Source organism: Pristiophorus japonicus, unplaced genomic scaffold, assembly GCF_044704955.1.
Source record: "Pristiophorus japonicus isolate sPriJap1 unplaced genomic scaffold, sPriJap1.hap1 HAP1_SCAFFOLD_917, whole genome shotgun sequence".
Taxonomy (NCBI): Eukaryota; Metazoa; Chordata; class Chondrichthyes; family Pristiophoridae; genus Pristiophorus; species Pristiophorus japonicus.
In genome coordinates, this window is record NW_027254843.1 from 87,544 (window position 1) to 110,300 (window position 22,757).

General features: G+C 51.6%; 1 protein-coding gene across 3 annotated transcripts; it reads right to left on the minus strand.

Moving 5' to 3' along the window:
* Positions 1–398: 398 nt before the first annotated feature.
* Positions 399–22,232, minus strand: LOC139257846 (transcription factor MafK-like). 3 transcript variants are annotated; one of them, XM_070874644.1, is made up of 3 exons: positions 22,081–22,232; positions 20,302–20,462; positions 399–813 (listed from the first exon to the last, which is right to left on the minus strand). In XM_070874644.1, exons 2-3 carry the CDS (start codon positions 20,335–20,337, stop codon positions 406–408), a joined length of 444 nt encoding a protein of 147 aa, XP_070730745.1. In that variant the 5' UTR covers positions 20,338–20,462; positions 22,081–22,232; the 3' UTR covers positions 399–405. The 3 variants fall into 3 exon arrangements, with proteins under 3 accessions (XP_070730745.1, XP_070730747.1, XP_070730746.1); XM_070874646.1 differs by lacking the exon at positions 22,081–22,232 and adding an exon at positions 21,998–22,037; XM_070874645.1 differs by lacking the exon at positions 22,081–22,232 and adding an exon at positions 21,326–21,489.
* Positions 22,233–22,757: the final 525 nt, after the last annotated feature.

The window sequence follows — 22,757 nt, forward strand, 5'->3', positions numbered from 1 at the left end:
GTCCCTAGACCCCCTCCCCAGCACCCGTCCGTAGCAAACAACAGACCCTCCCCAGCGGAGATTGTGTGTCCCTAGACCCCCTCCCCAGCACCCGTCTATAGCAAACAACATACCCTCCCCAGCGGAGATTGTGTGTCCCTAGACCCCCTCCCCAGCACCCGTCCGTAGCAAACAACAGACCCTCCCCAGCGGAGATTGTGTGTCTCTAGACCCCCTCCCCAGCACCCGTCCGTAGCAAACAACAGACCCTCCCCAGCGGAGATTGTGTGTCCCTAGACCCCCTCCCCAGCGCCCGTCTATAGCAAACAACAGACCCTCCCCAGCAATGCCCCTCCCCAGTGCCAGTCCCTCCTCTGTCTCTCCCCGATAGCCCCCCCCCAGTGAAGTCACCCCCCACCCCCCGGATCACGCATCGGCCTTCTGCGGCTCAGACTTGACGATGGTGATGACCCCAGTCGTGGCCACCCGGGTGGGCACCAGGGGCTCCCGCCCCACCGAGCGGGCGAAAGTCTGCAGGGCCAGGTAGCGGGCCCGCAGCGAGTCCAGCTCGCCCTTCATGCTGGAGTTCTCGCGGGCCAGCCCGTCCACCTCGGCGGCCAGGGCCGTGCGCTGCTGCTCCAGGTCGTCACGCTGCGACACCCGCTTCTCCCGGCAGCTGGCCGCGTAGCCCCGGTTCTTCAGCGTCCGCCGCCGCTGCTTGAGCCGCGCCACCTCCTCCTTGGACAGGCCCCGCAGGTGCTGGTTCAGGTCGCGCACTGTCAGCTGGATCAGCTCGTCGTCGCTCAGCGCTGTGCTCCCCGACTCCTTCTTGGCCTGGGGGTGAGGGAGGAGAGAGACAGTCTATATTCACAATTTGAAGTGGGGTGCCGCAGGGATCAGTGCTGGGGCCCCAACTATTTACAGTCCATATTGACGATGAAGAAGGGGCTGAGTCCATGATCGTATTAAATGGCGGAGCAGGCTCGAGGGGCCGAATGGCCCACTCCTGCTCCTATTTCTTATGTGCCAACTGTACATGGTCCATGTCTCTGAGCCATACAGAGGGCGGGTATCACTACAGCCCTGTAGACCATGAGCTGGGTGCTGGGGGTGAGATACCTACTGTACATGGTCCATGTCTCTGAGCCATACAGGAGGGTGGGTATTACTACAGCCCTGTAGACCATGAGCTGGGTGCTGGGGGTGAGATACCTACTGTACATGGTCCGTGTCTCTGGGCCATACAGGAGGGCGGGTATCACTACAGCCCTGTAGACCATGAGCTGGGTGCTGGGGGTGAGATACCTACTGTACATGGTCCATGTCTCTGAGCCATACAGGAGGGTGGGTATTACTACAGCCCTGTAGACCATGAGCTGGGTGCTGGGGGTGAGATACCTACTGTACGTGGTCCATGTCTCTGGGCCATACAGGAGGGCAGGTATCACTACAGCCCTGTAGACCATGAGCTGGGTGCTGGGGGTGAGATACCTACTGTACATGGTCGATGTCTCTGGGCCATACAGGAGGGTGGGTATCACTACAGCCCTGTAGACCATGAGCTGGGTGCTGGGGGTGAGATGCCTACTGTACATGGTCCATGTCTCTGGGCCATACAGGAGGGCGGGTATCACTACAGCCCTGTAGACCATGAGCTGGGTGCTGGGGGTGAGATACCTACTGTACATGGTCCATGTCTCTGAGCCATACAGGAGGGCGGGTATCACTACAGCCCTGTAGACCATGAGCTGGGTCCTGGGGGTGAGATACCTACTGTACACGGTCCATGTCTCTGGGCCATACAGGAGGTGGGTATCACTACAGCCCTGTAGACCATGAGCTGGGTGCTGGGGGTGAGATACCTACTGTACATGGTCCATGTCACTGGGCCATACAGGAGGGTGGGTATTACTACAGCCCTGTAGACCATGAGCTGTGTACTGGGGGTGAGATACCGACTGTACATGGTCCATGTCTCTGAGCCATACAGGAGGGTGGGTATCACTGCAGCCCTGTAGACCATGAGCTGTGTACTGGGGGTGAGATACCGACTGTACATGGTCCATGTCTCTGAGCCATACAGGAGGGTGGGTATTACTACAGCCCTGTAGACCATGTGCTGGGGGTGAGATACCTACTGTACATGGTCCATGTCTCTGAGCCATACAGGAGGGCGGGTATTACTGCAGCCCTGTAGACCATGAGCTCGGTGGTGGATTTGAGGGCCTGGTCTTCAAACACTTTTCCTCAGGCGGCCGAAGGCTGCACTGGCGCACTGGAGGCGGTGTACAGGAGGCCGGGTATCAAGGTATGGCGATTATGTGGGACAGACTGATGGTCTCTACCTGTCCCGCCAATGACCGTATGTTGGTACATAAGAACATCATGGACCCAGCTCCACTTCCCTGCCCGCCCCCTTATCGGTTAAGGAACTGTCTATCTCTGTCTTAAATATATTCAATGTCCCGGCTTCCACAGCTCTCTGAGGCAGCGAGTTCCACAGATTTACAACCCTCTGAGAGAAGAAATTCCTCCTCATCTCAGTTTTAAATGGGCGGCCCCTTATTCTAAGACCATGCCCCCTAGTTCTAGTCTCCCCCATCAGTGGGAACATCCTCTCTGCATCCACCTTGTCGAGCCCCCTCATAATCTGATACGTTTCGATAAGATCACCTCTCATTCTTCTGAATTCCAATGAGTAGAGTCCCAACCTCCTCAACCTTTCCTCATAAGTCAACCCCCTCATCCCCGGATCAACCGAGTGAACCTTCTCTGAACTGCCTACAATATTTTGTATCAGTCTTTTCGGTAGAGGACACTAACAATACCACAACAGTGGATAGTCAAGGGGCTTACCAGGGGGGAGGAACTTAACACATTCAAAATCACTAAGGATGTGGTACTCAGTAAGATAATGGGATTAAAGGCAGATAAAGCCCCTGGACCTGATGGCTTACATCCGAGGGTCTTAAGAGAAGTAGCGGCAGGAATAGTGGATGCATTGGTTGTAATTGACCAAAATTCCCTGGATTCTGGGGCGGTTCCAGCGGATTGGAAAACTGCCCCTCTATTTAAAAAAGGAGGCAGACAGAAAGCAGGAAACGATAGAGCAGTTAGCCGAACATCTGTGGTCGGGAAAATGTTGGAGTCCGTTATTAAAGAAGCAGTAGCAGGACATTTGGAAAAGCAAAATTCGGTCAGGCAGACTCAGCATGGATTTATGAAGGGAAGTCATGTTTGACAAATTTGCTGGAGTTCTTTGAGGATGTAACAAACAGGGTGGATAAAGGGGAACCAGTGGATGTGGTGTATTTGGATTTCCAGAAGGCATTTGACAAGGTGCCACACAATAGGTTACTGCACAAGATAAAAGTTCATGGACCTGGGGGTAATATATTAACATGGATAGAGGATTGGCTAACTAACAAGAGAACAGAGAGTCGGGATAAATGGTTCATTCTCGGGTTGGCGATCAGTAACTAGTGGGTTGCCGCAGGGATCAGTGCTGGGACCCCAGCTATTTACAATCTATATTAACGACTTGGAAGAAGGGACTGAGTGTAACGTAGCCAAGTTTGCCGACGATACAAAGATGGGAGGAAAAGCAATGTGTGAGGAGGACACAAAATCTGCAAAAGGACATAGACAGGCTCAGTGAGTGGGCAAAAATTTGGCCGATGGAGTATAATGTGGGAAAGTGTGAGGTCATGCACTTTGGCAGAAAAAAATCAAAGAGCAAGTTATTATTTAAATGTCGAAAGATTGCAAAGTGCCTGTCTCGAGGTGCTCAGCGCCCTCCCGGATGCACTTCCTCCACTTAGGGCGGACTGGTCTTTGGGCCAGGGACTCCCAGGTGTCGGTGGGGATGTTGCACTTTATCAGGGAGGTGTGGTCCCTTGTAACGTTTCCTCTGCCCACCTTTGGCTCGCTTGCCCGTGAAGGAGTTCCGAGTAGAGCGCTTGCTTTGGGAGTCTCGTGTCTGGGGCATGCGGACAATGTGGCCCCGCCCAGCAGAGCTGGTCGAGTGTGGTCAGTGCTTCAATGCTGGGGATGTTGGGCCTGGTCGAGGACGCTAACGTTGGTGCGTCTGTCCTCCCGGGGGATTTGCAGGATCTTGCGGAGACAGCGTTGGTGATATTTCTCCAGCGACTTGAGGTGTCTACTGTACATGGTCCATGTCTCTGAGCCATACAGGAGGGCAGGTATCACTACAGCACTGTAGACCATGTGCTGGGGGTGAGATACCTACTGTACATGGTCCCTGTCTCTGAGCCATACAGGAGGGCGGGTATCACTACAGCCCTGTAGACCATGAGCTGGGTGCTGGGGGTGAGATACCTACTGTACATGGTCCATGTCTCTGAGCCATACAGGAGGGCGGGTATCACTACAGCACTGTAGACCATGTGCTGGGGGTGAGATACCTACTGTACATGGTCCCTGTCTCTGAGCTATACAGGAGGGTGGGTATCACTACAGCCCTGTAGACCATGAGCTGGGTGCTGGGGGTGAGATACCTACTGTACATGGTCCACGTCTCTGAGCCATACAGGAGGGCGGGTATCACTACAGCCCTGTAGACCATGAGCTGGGTGCTGGGGGTGAGATACCTACTGTACATGGTCCATGTCTCTGAGCCATACAGGAGGGCGGGTATCACTACAGCCCTGTAGGAATTGCCATACCTTGATACCCGTCCTCGTGTATGGCTCAAGAGACATGGACCATGTACAGTAGACACCTCAAGTCGCTGGAGAAATATCACCAACGCTGTCTCCGCAAGATCCTGCAAATCTCCCGGGAGGACAGACGCACCAACGTTAGCGTCCTCGACCAGGCCCAACATCCCCAGCATTGAAGCACTGACCACACTCGACCAGCTCTGCTGGGCGGGGCAACATTGTCCGCATGCCCCAGACACGAGACTCCCAAAGCAAGCGCTGTACTCGGGACTCCTTCGCGGCAACCTTTCCTCATAAGTCAACCCCCTCATCCCCGGAATCAACCGAGTGAACCTTCTCTGAACTGCCTCCAAAGCAAAGTATATCCTTGCTTAAATACGGAGAGCAAAACTGCACGCAGTACTCCAGGTGTGGCCTCACCAATACCCTGTATAACTGGAGCAAGACTTCCCTGCTTTTATACTCCATCCCCTTTACAATAAAGGCCAAGATACCATTGGCCCTTCCTGATCACTTGCTGTACCTGCATACTAACCTTTTGTGTTTCATGTACAAGTAACCCCCAGGTCCCGCTGTACTGCAGCACTTTGCAATCTTTCTCCATTTAAATAATAACTTGCTTTTATATTATTTCTGCCGAAGTGGATGACCTCACACTTTCCCACATTATACTCAAACTACCAAATTTTTGCCCACTCACTGAGCCTGTCTATATCACTTTGCAGATTTTGTGTCCTCCTCACACATTGCTTTTCCTCCCATCTTTGTATCGTCAGCAAACTTGGCTACGTTACACTCGGTCCCTTCTTCCAAGTCGTTAATATAGATTGTAAATAGTTGGGGCCCCAGCACTGATCCCTGCGGCACCCCATGAGTCATAAGAACATAAGAATTAGGAACAGGAGTAGGCCATCTAGCCCCTCGAGCCTGCTCCGCCATTCAACAAGATCATGGCTGATCTGGCCGTGGACTCAGCTCCACTTACCCGCCCGCTCCCCGTAACCCTTAATTCCCTTATTGGTTAAAAATCTATCTATCTGTGACTTGAACACATTCAATGAGCTAGCCTCAACTGCTTCCCTGGGCAGAGAATTCCACAGATTCACAACCCTCTGGGAGAAGAAATTCCTTCTCAACTCGGTTTTAAATTGGCTCCTCTGTATTTTGAGGCTGTTCCCCTAGTTCTAGTCTCCCCGACCAGTGGAAACAACCTCTCTGCCTCGATCTTGTCTATCCCTTTCATTATTTTAAATGTTTCTATAAGATCACCCCTCATCCTTCTGAACTCCAACGAGTAAAGACCCAGTCTACTCAATCTATCATCATAAGGTAACCCCCTCATCTCCGGAATCTGCCTAGTGAATCGTCTCTGTACCCCCTCCAAGGCTAGTATATCCTTCCTTAAGTAAGGTGACCAAAACTGCATGCAGTACTCCAGGTGCGGCCTTACCAATACCCTGTACAGTTGCAGCAGGACCTCCCTGCTTTTGTACTCCATCCCTCTCGCAATGAAGGTCAACATCCCATTCGCCTTCCTGATTACCTGCTGCACCTGCAAACTAACTTTTTGGGATTCATGCACAAGGACCCCCAGGTCCCTCTGCACCTCAGCATGTTGTAATTTCTCCCCATTCAAATAATATTCCCTTTTACTGTTTTTTTTCCCAAGGTGGATGACCTCACACTTTCCGACATTGTATTCCATCTGCCAAACCTTAGCCCATTCGCTTAACCTATCCAAATCTCCTTGCAGCCTCTCTGTGTCCTCTACACAACCCACTTTCCCACTAATCTTTGTGTCATCTGCAAATTTTGTAACACTACACTCTGTCCCCTCTTCCAGGTCATCTATGCATATTGTAAACAGTTGTGGTCCCAGCACCGATCCCTGTGGCACACCACTAACCACCGATTTCCAACCGGAAAAGGACCCATTTATCCCGACTCTCTGCTTTCTGTTCGCCAGCCAATTCTCTATCCATGCTAATACATTTCCTCTGACTCCGCATTCCTATCTAGATGTCCCGCTATTTCTTCCTTAATGGTAGTTTCAAGCATTTCCCCACTACAGATGTTAAACTAACCGGCCTATAGTTACCTGCCTTTTGTCTGCCCCCTTTTTTAAACAGAGATGTTACATTAGCTGCTTTCCAATCCGCTGGTACCTCCCCAGAGTCCAGAGAATTTTGGTACATTATAACGAATGCATCTGCTATAACTTCCGCCATCTCTTTTAATACCCTGGGATGCATTTCATCAGGACCAGGGGACTTGTCTACCTTGAGTCCCATTAGCCTGTCCAGCACTACCCCACTAGTGATAGTGATTGTCTCAAGGTCCTCCCTTCCCACATTCATGTGACCTGCAAATTTTGGCATGGTTTTTGTGTCTTCCACTGTGAAGACCGAAGCAAAATAATTGTTTAAGGTCTCAGCCATTTCCACATTTCCCATTATTAAATCCCCCTTCGCATCTTCTAAGGGACCAACATTTACATTAGTCATTCTTTTCCGTTTTATATATCTGTAAAAGCTTTTACTATCTGTTTTTAATGTTTTGTGCAAGTTTACCTTCGTAATCTATCTTTCCTTTCTTTATTGCTTTTTTAGTCATTCTTTGCTGTTGCTTAAAATGTTCCCAATCCTCTAGTTTCCCACTAACCTTGGCCACCTTATACGCATTGGTCTTTGATTTGATACTTTCCTTTATTTCCTTGGTTATCCACGGCTGGTTATCCCTTCTCTTGCCGCCCTTCTTTTTCACTGGAATATATTTTTGTTGTCACTGATTGCCAACCCGAGAATGAACCATTTATACCGACTCTCTGTTAGTTAACCAATCCTCTATCCATGCCAATATATTACCCCTAACCCCGGGAACTTTTGTGCAATAACCTTTTATGTGGTACCTTGTCAAATGCCTTCTGGAAGTCCCAATACACCACATCCACTGGTTCCCCTTTATCCACCCTGTTCATTACATCCTCAAAGAATTAAAGCAAATTTGTCAAAGATGACTTCCCTTTCATAAATCCAGGCTGACTCTGCCTGACCGAATTTTGCTTTTCCAAATGTCCCGCTCCTGCTTCTTTAATAATGGACTCCAACATTTTCCCAACGACACATTTTAGGCTAACTGATTTTATCGAAGTTATTCATCATTTTCCACCTTTGACCCAGTCTCCCAAGACACTAAGATCTGCCTGAACCAGACGAGTCCCTTGTACAGTTATAGCACTCGCACAGATCTTGGTATCGTCCGCAAATTCAGCCATCAACCCCTGAATCCAGACCATTAATACAAAGCAGTGGTCCCAACACTGATCCCTGCAGGACACCACTGGTGACTGACCCAAATCCATCTGTAACTGCTCTTTGCCTGCGTCCTGCCAGCCAGATCCAACTCAATATATCTCCACTAATACCAGAGCCTCCGATCTTAGAGAAAAGCTGCTTGTGCGGTAACTCATCAACAGCTTTTTGGAAATCTAAGTAGACAATGTCAGCTTGGCTTCCCTCATCCCCCATCAGAACATAAGAAATAGGAGCAGGAGTGGGCCATTCGGCCCCTCGAGCCTGCTCCGCCATTTAATACCATCGTGGCTGATCCAATCATGGACCCAGCTCCACTTCCCTGCCCGCCCCCTTATCGGTTAAGGAACTGTCTATCTCTGTCTTAAATATATTCAATGTCCCGGCTTCCACAGCTCTCTGAGGCAGCGAGTTCCACAGATTTACAACCCTCTGAGAGAAGAAATTCCTCCTCATCTCAGTTTTAAATGGGCGGCCCCTTATTCTAAGACCATGCCCCCTAGTTCTAGTCTCCCCCATCAGTGGAAACATCCTCTCTGCATCCACCTTGTCGAGCCCCCTCATAATCTGATACGTTTCGATAAGATCACCTCTCATTCTTCTGAACTCCAATGTGTAGAGGCCCAACCTCCTCAACCTTTCCTCATAAGTCAACCCCCTCATCTCCGGAATCAACCGAGTGAACCTTCTCTGAACTGCCTCCAAAGCAAAGTGTATCCTTTCGTAAATACGGAGAGCAAAACTGCACGCAGCACTCCAGGTGTGGCCTCACCAATACCCTGTGTAACTGGAGCAAGACTTCCCTGCTTTTATACTCCATCCCCTTTGCAATAAAGGCCAAGATACCATTGGCCCTTCCTGATCACTTGCTGTACCTGCATACTAACCTTTTGTGTTTCATGTACAAGTAACCCCCAGGTCCCACTGTACTGCAGCACTTTGTAATCTTTCTCCATTTAAATAATAACTTGCTCTTTGATTTATTTTCTGCCCAAGTGCATGACCTCACACTTTCCCACATTATACTCCATCGGCCAAATTTTGTACCAACTTTGTAACTTTTTCAAACAATACCATTAGGTTTGTGAGACATCATCTGATTAATGAAGTAATGTTGAATGTCCAGAATATGCCCCTCCCTATTCAAGTATTCATATGTTGCATCCCTTATGATTCTTTCAAGCATCTGACCGATTACTGATGTTAAAATGATGGGCCTATAGTTACCCGAGTCTGCGTCATCACCTATTTTAAAAATGAGGACTGCATTAGCCTCCTTCCAAACATTCTAGAGTTTTATCACTGTAGGCAGTCCCTCGAAATGAGAATGTCGACGCCAAAAATGGGTGAGTTCACCGGTGTTTCAATGAAGGACCTGATATTCTGGATCCTGAAGGGTGGAAGATACCTGTGCGTGGGTTTTTTTTAACGTGGGGTGACCGTTGCACACCAGCCACCACACGGGGCTTGACAGAGCGAGGTCTTGGTCCAGTGGCAAGGGGTTAACCAGGACGTCTGGAGATCAGCTCTGCTGCACGGACCCAGTGCGTGCATGCATCGCACAGTGCGGGCTGCCCCTGGGCCCTCGGTACTTCTGGCAAGAAACCGTGCGAGCTGGTGCAGGAGGGTGATTCCACACGTGCACTGAGCTACTAAATACACAGACCAGGGTCCGGTACAGCAAACGTCCCAGAGTTAGTTTGCAGGTGCAGCAGGGAATCGGGAAGGCGAATGGAATGTTGGCCTTCATCGCGAGAAGGATGGAGTACAAAAGCAGGGAGGTCCTGCTGCAACTGTACAGGGTATTGGTGAGGCCGCACCTGGAGTACTGCGTGCAGTTTTGGTCACCTTACTTAAGGAAGGATATACTGGCTTTGGAGGGGGTACAGAGACGATTCACTCGGCTGATTCCGGAGATGAGGGGGGTTACCTTATGATGATAGATTGAGTAGACTGGGTCTTTACTCGTTGGAGTTCAGAAGGATGAGGGGTGATCTTACAGAAACATTTAAAATAATGAAAGGGATAGACAAGATAGAGGCAGAGAGGTTGTTTCCACTGGTCGGGGAGACTAGAACTAGGGGGCACAGCCTCAAAATACGGGGGAGCCAATTTAAAACCGAGTTGAGAAGGAATTTCTTCTCCCAGAGGGTTGTGAATCTGTGGAATTCTCTGCCCAATGAAGCAGTTGAGGCTAGCTCATTGAATGTATTCAAGTCACAGATAGATAGATTTTTAACCAATAAGGGAATTAAGGGTTATGGGGAGCGGGCGGGTAAGTGGAGCTGAGTCCACGGCCAGATCAGCCATGATCTGATTGAATGGCGGAGCAGGCTCGAGGGGCTAGATGGCCTACTCCTGTTCCTAATTCTTATGTTCTTATCTCCCGGTGGATCCTCGGATAGATATCTACCCACTTTCGTGCTCCCATCTATTTTTGAGATCGTAAATCCTTCTAAAACATTTAATGTTAATATTAATGTTACTAGCAGTAAGACCAGTATCGTTAACCTCGAATATTTCAGCGTCATCTTCAAGGGTGAAGACTGACGCAAAGTCCTCGCAAAGTATTTCCGTCAAGGACAGCAAGTCTTGTGTCATCATCATAAGCAGATCTCGGAATCGAGGAAGACTTGCTCCCACTCGAACACGAGTTCTCGGGTGGCTGAACAGTCCAATACGGGAACCACAGTCCCTGTCACAGGGTGGGACAGATAGACGTTGAGGGAAGGGGAGGGTGGGACTGGTTTGCCGCACGCTCCTTCCGCTGCCTGCGCTTGCTTTCTGCGTGCTCTCGGCGACGAGACTCGAGGTGCTCAGCGCCCTCCCGGATGCACTTCCTCCACTTAGGGCGGACTGGTCTTTGGGCCGGGGACTCCCAGGTGTGGGTGGGGATGTTGCACTTTATCAGGGAGGTGTGGTCCCTTGTAACGTTTTCTCTGCCCACCTTTGGCTCGTTTGCCCGTGAAGGAGTTCCGAGTAGAGCGCTCGCTTTGGGAGTCTCGTGTCTGGGGGCGTGCGGACAATGTGGCCCTGCCCAGCGGAGCTGGTCGAGTGTGGTCAGTGCTTCGATGCTGGGGATGTTGGGCCTGGTCGAGGACGCTAACGTTGGTGCGTCTGTCCTCCCGGGGGATTTGCAGGATCTTGCGGAGACAGCGTTGGTGGTATTTCTCCAGCGACTTGAGGTACCTACTGTACATGGTCCACGTCTCTGAGCCATACAGGAGGGCGGGTATCACTACAGCCCTGTAGACCATGAGCTGGGTGCTGGGGGTGAGATACCTACTGTACATGGTCCATGTCTCTGAGCCATACAGGAGGGTGGGTATCACTACAGCCCTGTAGACCATGAGCTGGGTGCTGGGGGTGAGATACCTACTGTACATGGTCCATGTCTCTGAGCCATACAGGAGGGTGGGTATCACTACAGCCCTGTAGACCATGAGCTGGGTGCTGGGGGTGAGATACCTACTGTACATGGTCCACGTCTCTGAGCCATACAGGAGGGCGGGTATTACTACAGCCCTGTAGACCATGAGCTGGGTGCTGGGGGTGAGATACCTACTGTACATGGTCCATGTCTCTGAGCCATACAGGAGGGCGGGTATTACTACAGCCCTGTAGACCATGAGCTGGGTGCTGAGGGTGAGGTACCTGCTTTACATGGTCCACGTCTCTGAGCCATACAGGAGGGTGGGTATTACTACAGTCCTGTAGACCATGAGCTGGGTGCTGGGGGTGAGATACCTACTGTACATGGTCCACGTCTCTGAGCCATACAGGAGGCTGGGTATCACTACAGCCCTGTAGACCATGAGCTGGGTGGTGGATTTGAGGGTCTGGATTTCAAACACTCTTTTCCTCAGGCGGCCGAAGGTTGCACTGGTGCACTGGAGGCGGTGTTGGATCCCACTGCCCCGCTCTCTCCCCATAGTCCTGTATCAATCTCAAACTAATCCCACTGCCCCGCTCTCTCCCCATAGTCCTGTATCAATCTCAAACTAATCCCACTGCCCCACTCTCTCCCCATAGTCCTGTATCAATCCCCAAACTAATCCCACTGCCCCACTCTCTCCCCATAGTCCTGTATCAATCCCCAAACTAATCCCACTGCTCCGCTCTCTCCCCATAGTCCTGTATCAATCCCCAAACTAATCCCACTGCTCCGCTCTCTCCCCATAGTCCTGTATCAATCCCCAAACTAATCCCACTGCCCCGCTCTCTCCCCATAGTCCTGTATCAATCCCCAAACTAATCCCACTGACCCGCTCTCTCCCCATAGTCCTGTATCAATCCCCAAACTAATCCCACTGCTCCGCTCTCTCCCCATAGTCCTGTATCAATCCCCAAACTAATCCCACTGCCCCGCTCTCTCCCCATAGTCCTGTATCAATCCCAAACTAATTCCACTGCCCCGCTCTCTCCCCATAGTCCTGCATCAATCCTCAAACTATTCCTACTGACGCGCTCTCTCGCCACAGCCCTGTATCTATTCCCAAACTAATCCCACTGCCCTGCTCTCTCCCCATAGTCCTGTATCAATCTCCAAACTAATGCCACTGCCCTGCTCTCTCCCCATAGTCCTTTATCAATCCCCAAACTAATCCCACTGCCCCGCTCTCTCCCCATAGTCCTGTATCAATCCCCAAACTAATCCCACTGCCCCGCTTTCTCCCCATAGCCCTGTATCAATCCCAAATTAATCCCACTGCCCCGCTCTCTCCCCATAGCCCTGTATCAATCCCAAACTAATCCCACTGCCCCGCTCTCTCCCCATAGCCCTGTATCAATCCCAAACTAATTCCACTGCCCCGCTCTCTCCCCATAGTCCTGTATCAATCCCCAAACTAATCCCACTGCCCCGCTCTCTCCCCATAGCCCTGTATCAATCCCAAACTAATCCCACTGCCCCGCTCTCTCCCCATAGACCTGTATCAATCCCCAAACTAAACCCACAGCCCCGCTCTCTCCCCATAGCCCTGTATCAATCCCCAAACTAATCCCACTGCCCCGCTCTCTCCCCATAGCCCTGTATCAATCCCAAACTAATCCCACTGCCCCGCTCTCTCCCCATAGACCTGTATCAATCCCCAAACTAAACCCACAGCCCCGCGCTCTCCCCATAGCCCTGTATCAATCCCCAAACTAATCCCAATGCCCCGCTCTCTCCCCATAGTCCTGTATCAATCCCCAAACTAATCCCACTGCTCCGCTCTCTCCCCATAGTCCTGTATCAATCCCCAAACTAATCCTACTGACCCGCTCTCTCGCCACAGCCCTGTATCAATTCCCAAACTAATCCCACTGCCCTGATCTCTCCCCATAGTCCTGTATCAATCCCCAAAACTAAACCCACTGCCCCGCTCTCTCCCCATAGTCCTGTATCAATCCCCAAACTAATCCCACTGCCCCGCTCTCTCCCCATAGTCCTGTATCAATCCCCAAACTAATCCCACTGCCCCGCTCTCTCCCCATAGCCCTGTATCAATCCTCAAACTGATCCCACTGCCCCGCTCTCTCCCCATAGCCTGTATCAATCCCCAAACTAATCCCACTGCCTCGCTCTCTACCCATAGTCCTGTATCGATCCCCAAACTAATCCCACTGCCCCGCTCTCTCCCCATAGCCCTGTATCAATCCACAAACTAATCCCACTGCCCCGCTCTCTCCCCATAGTCCTGTATCAATCCCCAAACTAACCCCACTGCCTCGCTCTGTCCCCAGAATCCTGTATCAATCCCCAAACTAATCCCACTGCCCCGCTCCCTCCCCATAGTCCTGTATCAATCCCCAAACTAATCACACTGCCTCGCTCTCTCCCCAGAGTCCTGTATCAATCCCCAAAACTAATCCCACTGCCCCGCTCTCTCCCCATAGACCTGTATCAATCCCTAAACTAATCCCACTGCCCCACTCTCTCCCTATAGCACTGTATCAATCCCAAACTAATCCCACTGCCCCGCTCTCTCTCCATAGCCCTGTATCAATCCTCAAACTAATCCCACTGCCCCGCTCTCTCCCCATAGTCCTGTATCAATCCCCAAACTAATCCCACTGCCCCGCGCTCTCCCCATAGCCCTGTATCAATCCCCAAACTAATCCCACTGCCCTGCTCTCTCCCCATAGCCCTGTATCAATCCTCAAACTAATCCCACTGCCCTGCTCTCTCCCCATAGCCCTGTATCAATCCTCAAACTAATCCCACTGCCCCGCTCTCTCCCCATAGTCCTGTATCAACCCCAAACTAATCCCACTGCCCCGCTCTCTCCCCATAGCCCTGTATCAATCCCCAAACTAATCCTACTGAGCCGCTCTCTCGCCACAGCCCTGTATCAATTCCCAAACTAATCCCACTGCCCCGCTCTCTCCCCATAGTCCTGTATCAATCCCCAAACTAATCCCACTGCCTCGCTCTGTCCCCAGAATCCTGTATCAATCCCCAAACTAATCACACTGCCTCGCTCTCTCCCCAGAGTCCTGTATCAATCCCCAAAACTAATCCCACTGCCCCGCTCTCTCCCCATAGACCTGTATCAATCCCTAAACTAATCCCACTGCCCCACTCTCTCCCCATAGTCCTGTATCAATCCCCAAACTAATCCCACAGCCGCGCTCCCTCCCCATAGCCCTGTATCAATCCCCAAACTAATCCCACTGCCCCGCTCTCTCCACATAGTCCTGTATCAATCCCAAACTAATCCCACAGCCCCGCTCTCTCCCCATAGCCCTGTATCAATCCCAAAACTAATCCCACTGCCCTGCTCTCTCCCCATAGCCCGGTATCAATGCTCAAACTAATCCCACTGCCCCACTCGCTCCCCATAGCCCTGTATCAATCCCAAACTAATCCCACTGCCTCGCTCTGTCCCCAGAATCCTGTATCAATCCCCAAACTAATCCCACTGCCCCGCTCTCTCCCCATAGTCCTGTATCAATCCCCAAACTAATCCCACTGCCCCGCTCTCTCCACATAGTCCTGTATCAATCCCAAACTAATCCCACAGCCCCGCTCTCTCCCCATAGCCCTGTATCAATCCCCAAACTAATCCCACTGCCCCGCTCTCTCCCCATAGCCGTGTATCAATCCCCAAACTAATCCCACTGCCCCGCTCACTCCCCATAGTCCTGTATCAATCCCCAAACTAATCCCACTGCCCCGCTCTCTCGCCACAGACATGTATCAATTCCCAAACTAATCCCACTGCCCCGCTCTCTCCCCATAGTCCTGTATCAATCTTCAAACTAATCCCACAGCCGCGCTCTCTCCCCATAGCCCTGTATCAATCCCCAAACTAATCCCACTGCCCCGCTCTCTCCACATAGTCCTGTATCAATCCCAAACTAATCCCACAGCCCCGCTCTCTCCCCATAGCCCTGTATCAATCCCCAAACTAATCCCACAGCCCCGCTCTGTCCTCATAGTCCTGTATCAATCCCAAACTAATCCCACTGCCCCGCTCTCTCCCCATAGCCCTGTATCAATCCCCAAACTAATCCCACTACCCCGCTCTCTCCACATAGTCCTGTATCAATCCCAAACTAATCCCACAGCCCCGCTCTCTCCCCGTAGCCCTGTTTCAATCCTCAAACTAATCCCACTGCCCCGCTCTCTCCCCATAGCCCTGTATCAATCCCAAACTAATCCCACAGCCCTGCTCTCTCCCCATAGTCCTGTATCAATCCCCAAACTAATCCCACTGCCCCACTCTCTCCCCATGGCCCTGTTTCAGTCCCAAACTAATCCCACTGCCCCGATCTCTCCCCATAGCCCTGTATCAATCCCCAAACTAATCCACTGCCCCGCTCTCTCCCCATAGTCCTGTATCAATCCCCAAACTAATCCACTGCCCCGCTCTCTCCCCATAGTCCTGTATCAATCTTCAAACTAATCCCACAGCCGCGCTCTCTCCCCATAGCCCTGTATCAATCCCCAAACTAATCCCACTGCCCCGCTCTCTCCACATAGTCCTGTATCAATCCCAAACTAATCCCACAGCCCCGCTCTCTCCACATAGTCCTGTATCAATCCCAAACTAATCCCACAGCCCCGCTCTCTCCCCATAGTCCTGTATCAATCCCCAAACTAATCCCACTGCCCCGCTCTCTCCCCATAGCCGTGTATCAATCCCCAAACTAATCCCACAGCCGCGCTCTCTCCCCATAGCCCTGTATCAATCCCCAAACTAATCCCACTGCCCCGCTCTCTCCACATAGTCCTGTATCAATCCCCAAACTAATCCCACAGCCGCGCTCTCTCCCCATAGTCCTGTATCAATCCCAAACTAATCCCACAGCCCCGCTCTCTCCACATAGTCCTGTATCAATCCCAAACTAATCCCACAGCCCCGCTCTCTCCCCGTAGCCCTGTATCAATCCCCAAACTAATCCCACTGCCCCGCTCTCTCGCCACAGACATGTATCAATTCCCAAACTAATCCCACTGCCCCGCTCTCTCCCCATAGTCCTGCATCAATCCCCAAACTAAACCCACTGCCCCGCTCTCTCCACATAGTCCTGTATCAATCCCAAACTAATCCCACAGCCCCGCTCTCTCCCCGTAGCCCTGTTTCAATCCTCAAACTAATCCCACTGCCCCGCTCTCTCCCCATAGCCCTGTATCAATCCCAAACTAATCCCACAGCCCTGCTCTCTCCCCATAGTCCTGTATCAATCCCCAAACTAATCCCACTGCCCCACTCTCTCCCCATGGCCCTGTTTCAGTCCCAAACTAATCCCACTGCCCCGATCTCTCCCCATAGCCCTGTATCAATCCCCAAACTAATCCCACTGCCCCGCTCTCTCCCCATAGTCCTGTATCAATCCTCAAACTAATCCCACTGGCCCGCTCTCTCCCCATAGCCCTGTATAAATCCCAAACTAATCCCACTGCCCCGCTCTCTCCCCATAGCCCTGTATCAATCCCCAAACTAATCCCACTGCCCCACTCTCACCCCATGAGCCTGTATCAATCCCCAAACTAATCCCACTGCCCCGCTCTCTCCCCATAGCCCTGTATCAATCCCCAAACTTATCACACTGCCCCGCTCTCTCCCCATAACCCTGTATCAATCCCCAAACTAATAGAAACATAGAAACATAGAAAATAGGTGCAGGAGTAGGCCATTCAGCCCTTCTAGCCTGCACCGCCATTCAATGAGTTCATGGCTGAACATGAAACTTCAGTACCCCCTTCCTGCTTTCTCACCCTTGATCCCCCGAGTAGTAAGGACTTCATCTAACTCCCTTTTGAATATATTTAGTGAATTGGCCTCAACTACTTTCTGTGGTAGAGAATTCCACAGGTTCACCACTCTCTGGGTGAAGAAGTTTTTCCTCATCTCGGTCCTAAATGGCTTACCCCTTATCCTTAGACTGTGACCCCTGGTTCTGGACTTCCCCAACATTGGAAACATTCTTCCTGCATCCAACCTGTCCAAACCCGTCAGAATTTTAAACGTTTCTATGAGGTCCCCTCTCACTCTTCTGAACTCCAGTGAATACAAGCCCAGTTGATCCAGTCTTTCTTGATATGTCAGTCCCGCCATCCCGGGAATCAGTCTGGTGAACCTTCGCTGCACTCCCTCAATAGCAAGAATGTCCTTCCTCAGGTTAGGAGACCAAAACTGTACACAATACTCCAGGTGTGGCCTCACCAAGGCCCTGTACAACTGTAGCAACATCTCCCTGCCCCTGTACTCAAATCCCCTCGCTATGAAGGCCAACATGCCATTTGCTTTCTTAACTGCCTGCTGTACCTGCATGCCAACCTTCAATGACTGATGTACCATGACACCCAGGTCTCGTTGCACCTCCCCTTTTCCTAATCTGTCACCATTCAGATAATAGTCTGTCTCTCTGTTTTTACCACCAAAGTGGATAACCTCACATTTATCCACATTATACTTCATCTGCCATGCATTTGCCCACTCACCTAACCTATCCAAGTCACTCTGCAGCCTCATAGCATCCTCCTCGCAGCTCACACTGCCACCCAACTTAGTGTCATCCGCAAATTTGGAGATACTACATTTAATCCCCTCGCCTAAATCATTAATGTACAATGTAAACAACTGGGGTCCCAGCACAGAACCTTGCGGTACCCCACTAGTCACTGCCTGCCATTCTGAAAAGTACCCATTTACTCCTACTCTTTCCTTCCTGTCTGACAACCAGTTCTCAATCCATGACAGCACACTACCCCCAATCCCATGTGCTTTAACTTTGCACATTAATCTCTTGTGTGGGACCTTGTCGAAAGCCTTCTGAAAGTCCAAATACACCACATCCACTGGTTCTCCCTTGTCCACTTTACTGGAAACATCCTCAAAAAATTCCAGAAGATTTGTCAAGCATGATTTTCCTTTCACAAATCCATGCTGACTTGGACCTATCATGTCACCATTTTCCAAATGCACTGCTATGACATCCTTAATAATTGATTCCATCATTTTACCCACTACTGAGGTCAGGCTGACCGGTCTATAATTCCCTGTTTTCTCTCTCCCTCCTTTTTTAAAAAGTGGGGTTACATTGGCTACCCTCCACTCCATAGGAACTGATCCAGAGTCAATGGAATGTTGGAAAATGACTGTCAATGCATCCACTATTTCCAAGGCCACCTCCTTAAGTACTCTGGGATGCAGACTATCAGGCCCTGGGGATTTATCGGCCTTCAATCCCATCAATTTCCCCAACACAATTTCCCGACTAATAAAGATTTCCCTCAGTTCCCCCTCCTTACTAGACCCTCTGACCCCTTTTATATCTGGAAGGTTGTTTGTATCCTCCTTAGTGAATACCGAACCAAAGTACTTGTTCAATTGGTCTGCCATTTCTTTGTTCCCCGTTATGACTTCCCCTGATTCTGACTGCAGGGGACCTACGTTTGTCTTTACTAACCTTTTTCTCTTTACATACCTATAGAAACTTTTGCAATTCGCCTTAATGTTCCCTGCAAGCTTCTTCTCGTACTCCATTTTCCCTGCCCTAATCAAATCCTTTGTCCTCCTCTGCTGAGTTCTAAATTTCTCCCAGTCCCCAGGTTCTCTGCTATTTCTGGCCAATTTGTATGCCACTTCCTTGGCTTTAATACTATCCCTGATTTCCCTAGATAGCCACGGTTGAGCCACCTTCCCTTTTTTATTTTTACGCCAGACAGGAATGTACAATTGTTCTAATTCATCCATGCGGTCTCTAAATGTCGGCCATTGCCCATCCACAGTCAACCCCTTAAGTATCATTCGCCAATCTATCCTAGCCAATTCACACCTCAATTAATCCCACGACCTCGCTCTTTCCCCATAGCCCTGTATCAATCGCCAAACTTATCCCACTGTCCCATCAACCACTCCCAGGGCAGGTACAGGGGGTTAGAGACAGAGTAAAGCTCCCTCTACACTGTCCCATCAAACACTCCCAGGGCAGGTACACGGGGTTAGATACAGAGTAAAGCTCCCTCTACACTGTCCCATCAAACACTCCCAGGGCAGGTACAGGGGGTTAGATACAGAGTAAAGCTCCCTCTACACTATCCCATCAAACACTCCCAGGGCAGGTACAGGGGGTTAGATACAGAGTAAAGCTCCCTCTACACTGTCCCATCAAACACCCCCAGGGCAGGTACAGGGGGTTAGATACAGAGTAAAGCTCCCTCTACACTGTCCCATCAAACACTCCCAGAGCAGGTACAGGAGGTTAGATACAGAGTAAAGCTCCCTCTACACTGTCCCATCAAACACCCCCAGGGCAGGTACAGCATGGGGTTAGATACAGAGTAAAGCTCCCTCTACACTGTCCCATCAACCACTCCCAGGACAGGTACAGGGGGTTAGATACAGAGTAAAGCTCCCTCTACACTGTCCCATCAAACACTCCCAGGACAGGTACAGGGGGTTAGATACAGAGTAAAGCTCCCTCTACACTGTCCCATCAAACACTCCCAGGACAGGTACAGCACGGGGTTAGATACAGAGTAAAGCTCCCTCTACACTGTCCCATCAAACACTCCCAGGGCAGGTACAGGGGGTTAGATACAGAGTAAAGCTCCCTCTACACTGTCCCATCAAACACTCCCAGGGCAGGTACAGGGGGTTAGATATAGAGTAAAGCTCCCTCTACACTGTCCCATCAAACACTCCCAGGGCAGGTACAGGGGGTTAGATATAGAGTAAAGCTCCCTCTACACTGTCCCATCAAACACTCCCAGGGCAGGTACAGGGGGTTAGATATAGAGTAAAGCTCCCTCTACACTGTCCCATCAAACACTCCCAGGGCACGATATCTCCCTCTGCTTCTCTTTGCCCTTTCTCCTCCCGACGGTGTGGATTTACCTTGTACGTGTGACTGGATCTCTGCATGTTGCTCATGCCGGTTCCTGGGCTCCCCCCGGCTGTGCCAGGAGCCACAGTCGGGGACGGGTTAAAATCGGGAAGGAAGTGTCGAGCCGCCGCTCGCCCCCTGTTCTGCGCCTCGACTCTGCGGGTCGCTGTGGCTGTGGAAGTCAGAGCACACTGTTCAGGATGGCTTCAGGGTGAAAGGCGGCCGAGAGCTAGGCTGAGTTAGGGCCCAGTCTGTCAGGCAAAGTAGGCCAAGGGTCCTGGGCAACCTAGGCCCAGGCTTTTGGCCAACCTAGGCCCAAACTGTCAGATCACCGAGGGCCAGGCTTTTGGCCAATTTAGGCCCAGGCGCTTGTCCAACCTAGGCCCAGGCTTTTGGCCAACCTAGGCCCAAACTGTCAGATCACCGAGGGCCAGGCTTTTGGCCAATTTAGGCCCAGGCGCTTGTCCAACCTAGGCCCAGGCTTTTGGCCAACCTAGGCCCAAACTGTCAGCTCACCTAGGCTCAGGTTTATGGCCAATTTAGGCCCAGGCGCTTGTCCAACCACGGCCCAGGATTTTGGCCAAACTAGGCCCAAACTGTCAGCTCACCTAGGCCCAGGCTTTTGGCCAACCGAGGATCAGGCTCTTGTCCAACCTCGGCCCAAGCTTTTGGCCAACCCTGGCCCAGGCTCTTGGCCTCAATACAGCGAGACTGTCGGTTCGGAGTAGCGTTGCTTGTGGGGACACGCTACTGGCCGAGGCCTCCGGGCCCCATCCCCGCGTGCCCTCCCTTGCCAGCTCTCTGCTCGAGGCTGCCCCCACCGGCTCCAGCCCATGCCCTCTTGCCCAATTCGCCAGGCAGACAGGAAGTCAGCCTGTGCCCCTGCTCCTGTTCCCCGCTGCCTGTGGGCTGAAGCTGGACCCTGTGTGAATCCCACTTCCCTCCCTCCACCAAGACCAGGCCTGACCACCAAGACCCATTACAGCCCCCGGGCTCTGCCCGATCCGTGTGTGGGTGGCTCGGGGTCACACTGACCCAAATCGGCAACTCAGCTCTGGGATTGTCCGGGCCTCTTCCCTGCTCTCTGTACACGATCACCCTCCACCTCTCCAACACTGCCTCTATCACACTCTCTCTCTCGCTCTCTCGCTCTCTCTCTCTCTCTCTCTCTCTCTCTCTCTGTTTCTCTCTCTCTCTCTCTCTCGCTCTCTCTCTCTCTCTCTCTCTCTCTCTCTCTGTCTCTCTCTCTCTCTCTCTCTCTGTCTCTCTCTCTCTCTGCCTCTGTCTCTCTCTCTCTCTCTCTCTCTGTTTTTCTCTCTCTCTCGCTGTCTCTCTCTCTCTCTCTGTCTCTCTCTCTCTCTCTGCCTCTGTCTCTCTCTCTCTCTCTGCCTCTCTCTCTCTCTGCCTCTGCCTCTCTCTCTCTCTCTCTCTCTCTCTGCCTCTCTCTCGCTCTCTCTCTCTCTCTCTCTTTGCTTCTCTCTCTGCCTCTGTCTCTCTCTCTCTCTCTCTCTCTGCCTCTCTCTCACTCTCTCAATCTCTCTCTCTCTTTCTCACTCTCTCTGTCTCTGCCTCTCTCTCTCTCTCTCTCCCTCTGTCTCTCTCTCTTTCTCCCCCCCCTCTCTCTTGCTCTCCGTCTCTCTGTCTCTCCCTGTCTGACTCACTCTCCCCTCCCAATGACTCGACACAAACCAAGCCAGCAGTGCTCACCGCCTCCCGACGAGACTGCCCCCAGCCCTGGGAGCGGAGCTGGTGGGGGGGTGGGGAAACGGTGGAGAGAAATTGATACTCACCCTCGCAGTGAGGGCTGGCCGATTGGGGGCTCTCTATCCTGTCGGTCGGTCGGTCGGGGGCAGGGGGGGGGGTGAGGAGAAAGGAGACAAGTCCTGGCTCTCGCGCGATCACACACACACACACACACAAATGACCAAACTGCAATGCAAGCGGATCTGGAGCAGGTGACCAACGGGAAGCCAATGGGAGGAGAGCGGAGGGTGGGGGAGGGGAAACAGACGGCCAAGATCCATCGGTCCGTTAACCCCTTCCCCACCCCAGCCTTGCCCCGCTCAGTCAGACGATCGAATCGCCAGGCCTCCGAGAAATCTCACACCGACCGGTTGCTAAACGGCGAGAGCCTCGGAACTATCTCTGTTCTTCACACAGAGGGCCGGGGAGGGTCTGGAACTGGCTGCCAGCGATGGGGAGGGGGGTTGGTTTATGTAGCAAGACTTCCCTGCTTTTATACTCCATCCCCTTTGCAATAAAGGCCAAGATACCATTGGCCCTTCCTGATCACTTGCTGTACCTGCATACTAACCTTTTGTGTTTCATGTACAAGTAACCCCCAGGTCCCGCTGTACTGCCGCACTTTGTAATCTTTCTCCATTTAAATAATAACTTGCTCTTTGATTTTTGACTTCCCTGCTTTTATACTCCATCTCAGTATCAAACACTCCCAGGGCAGGTACAG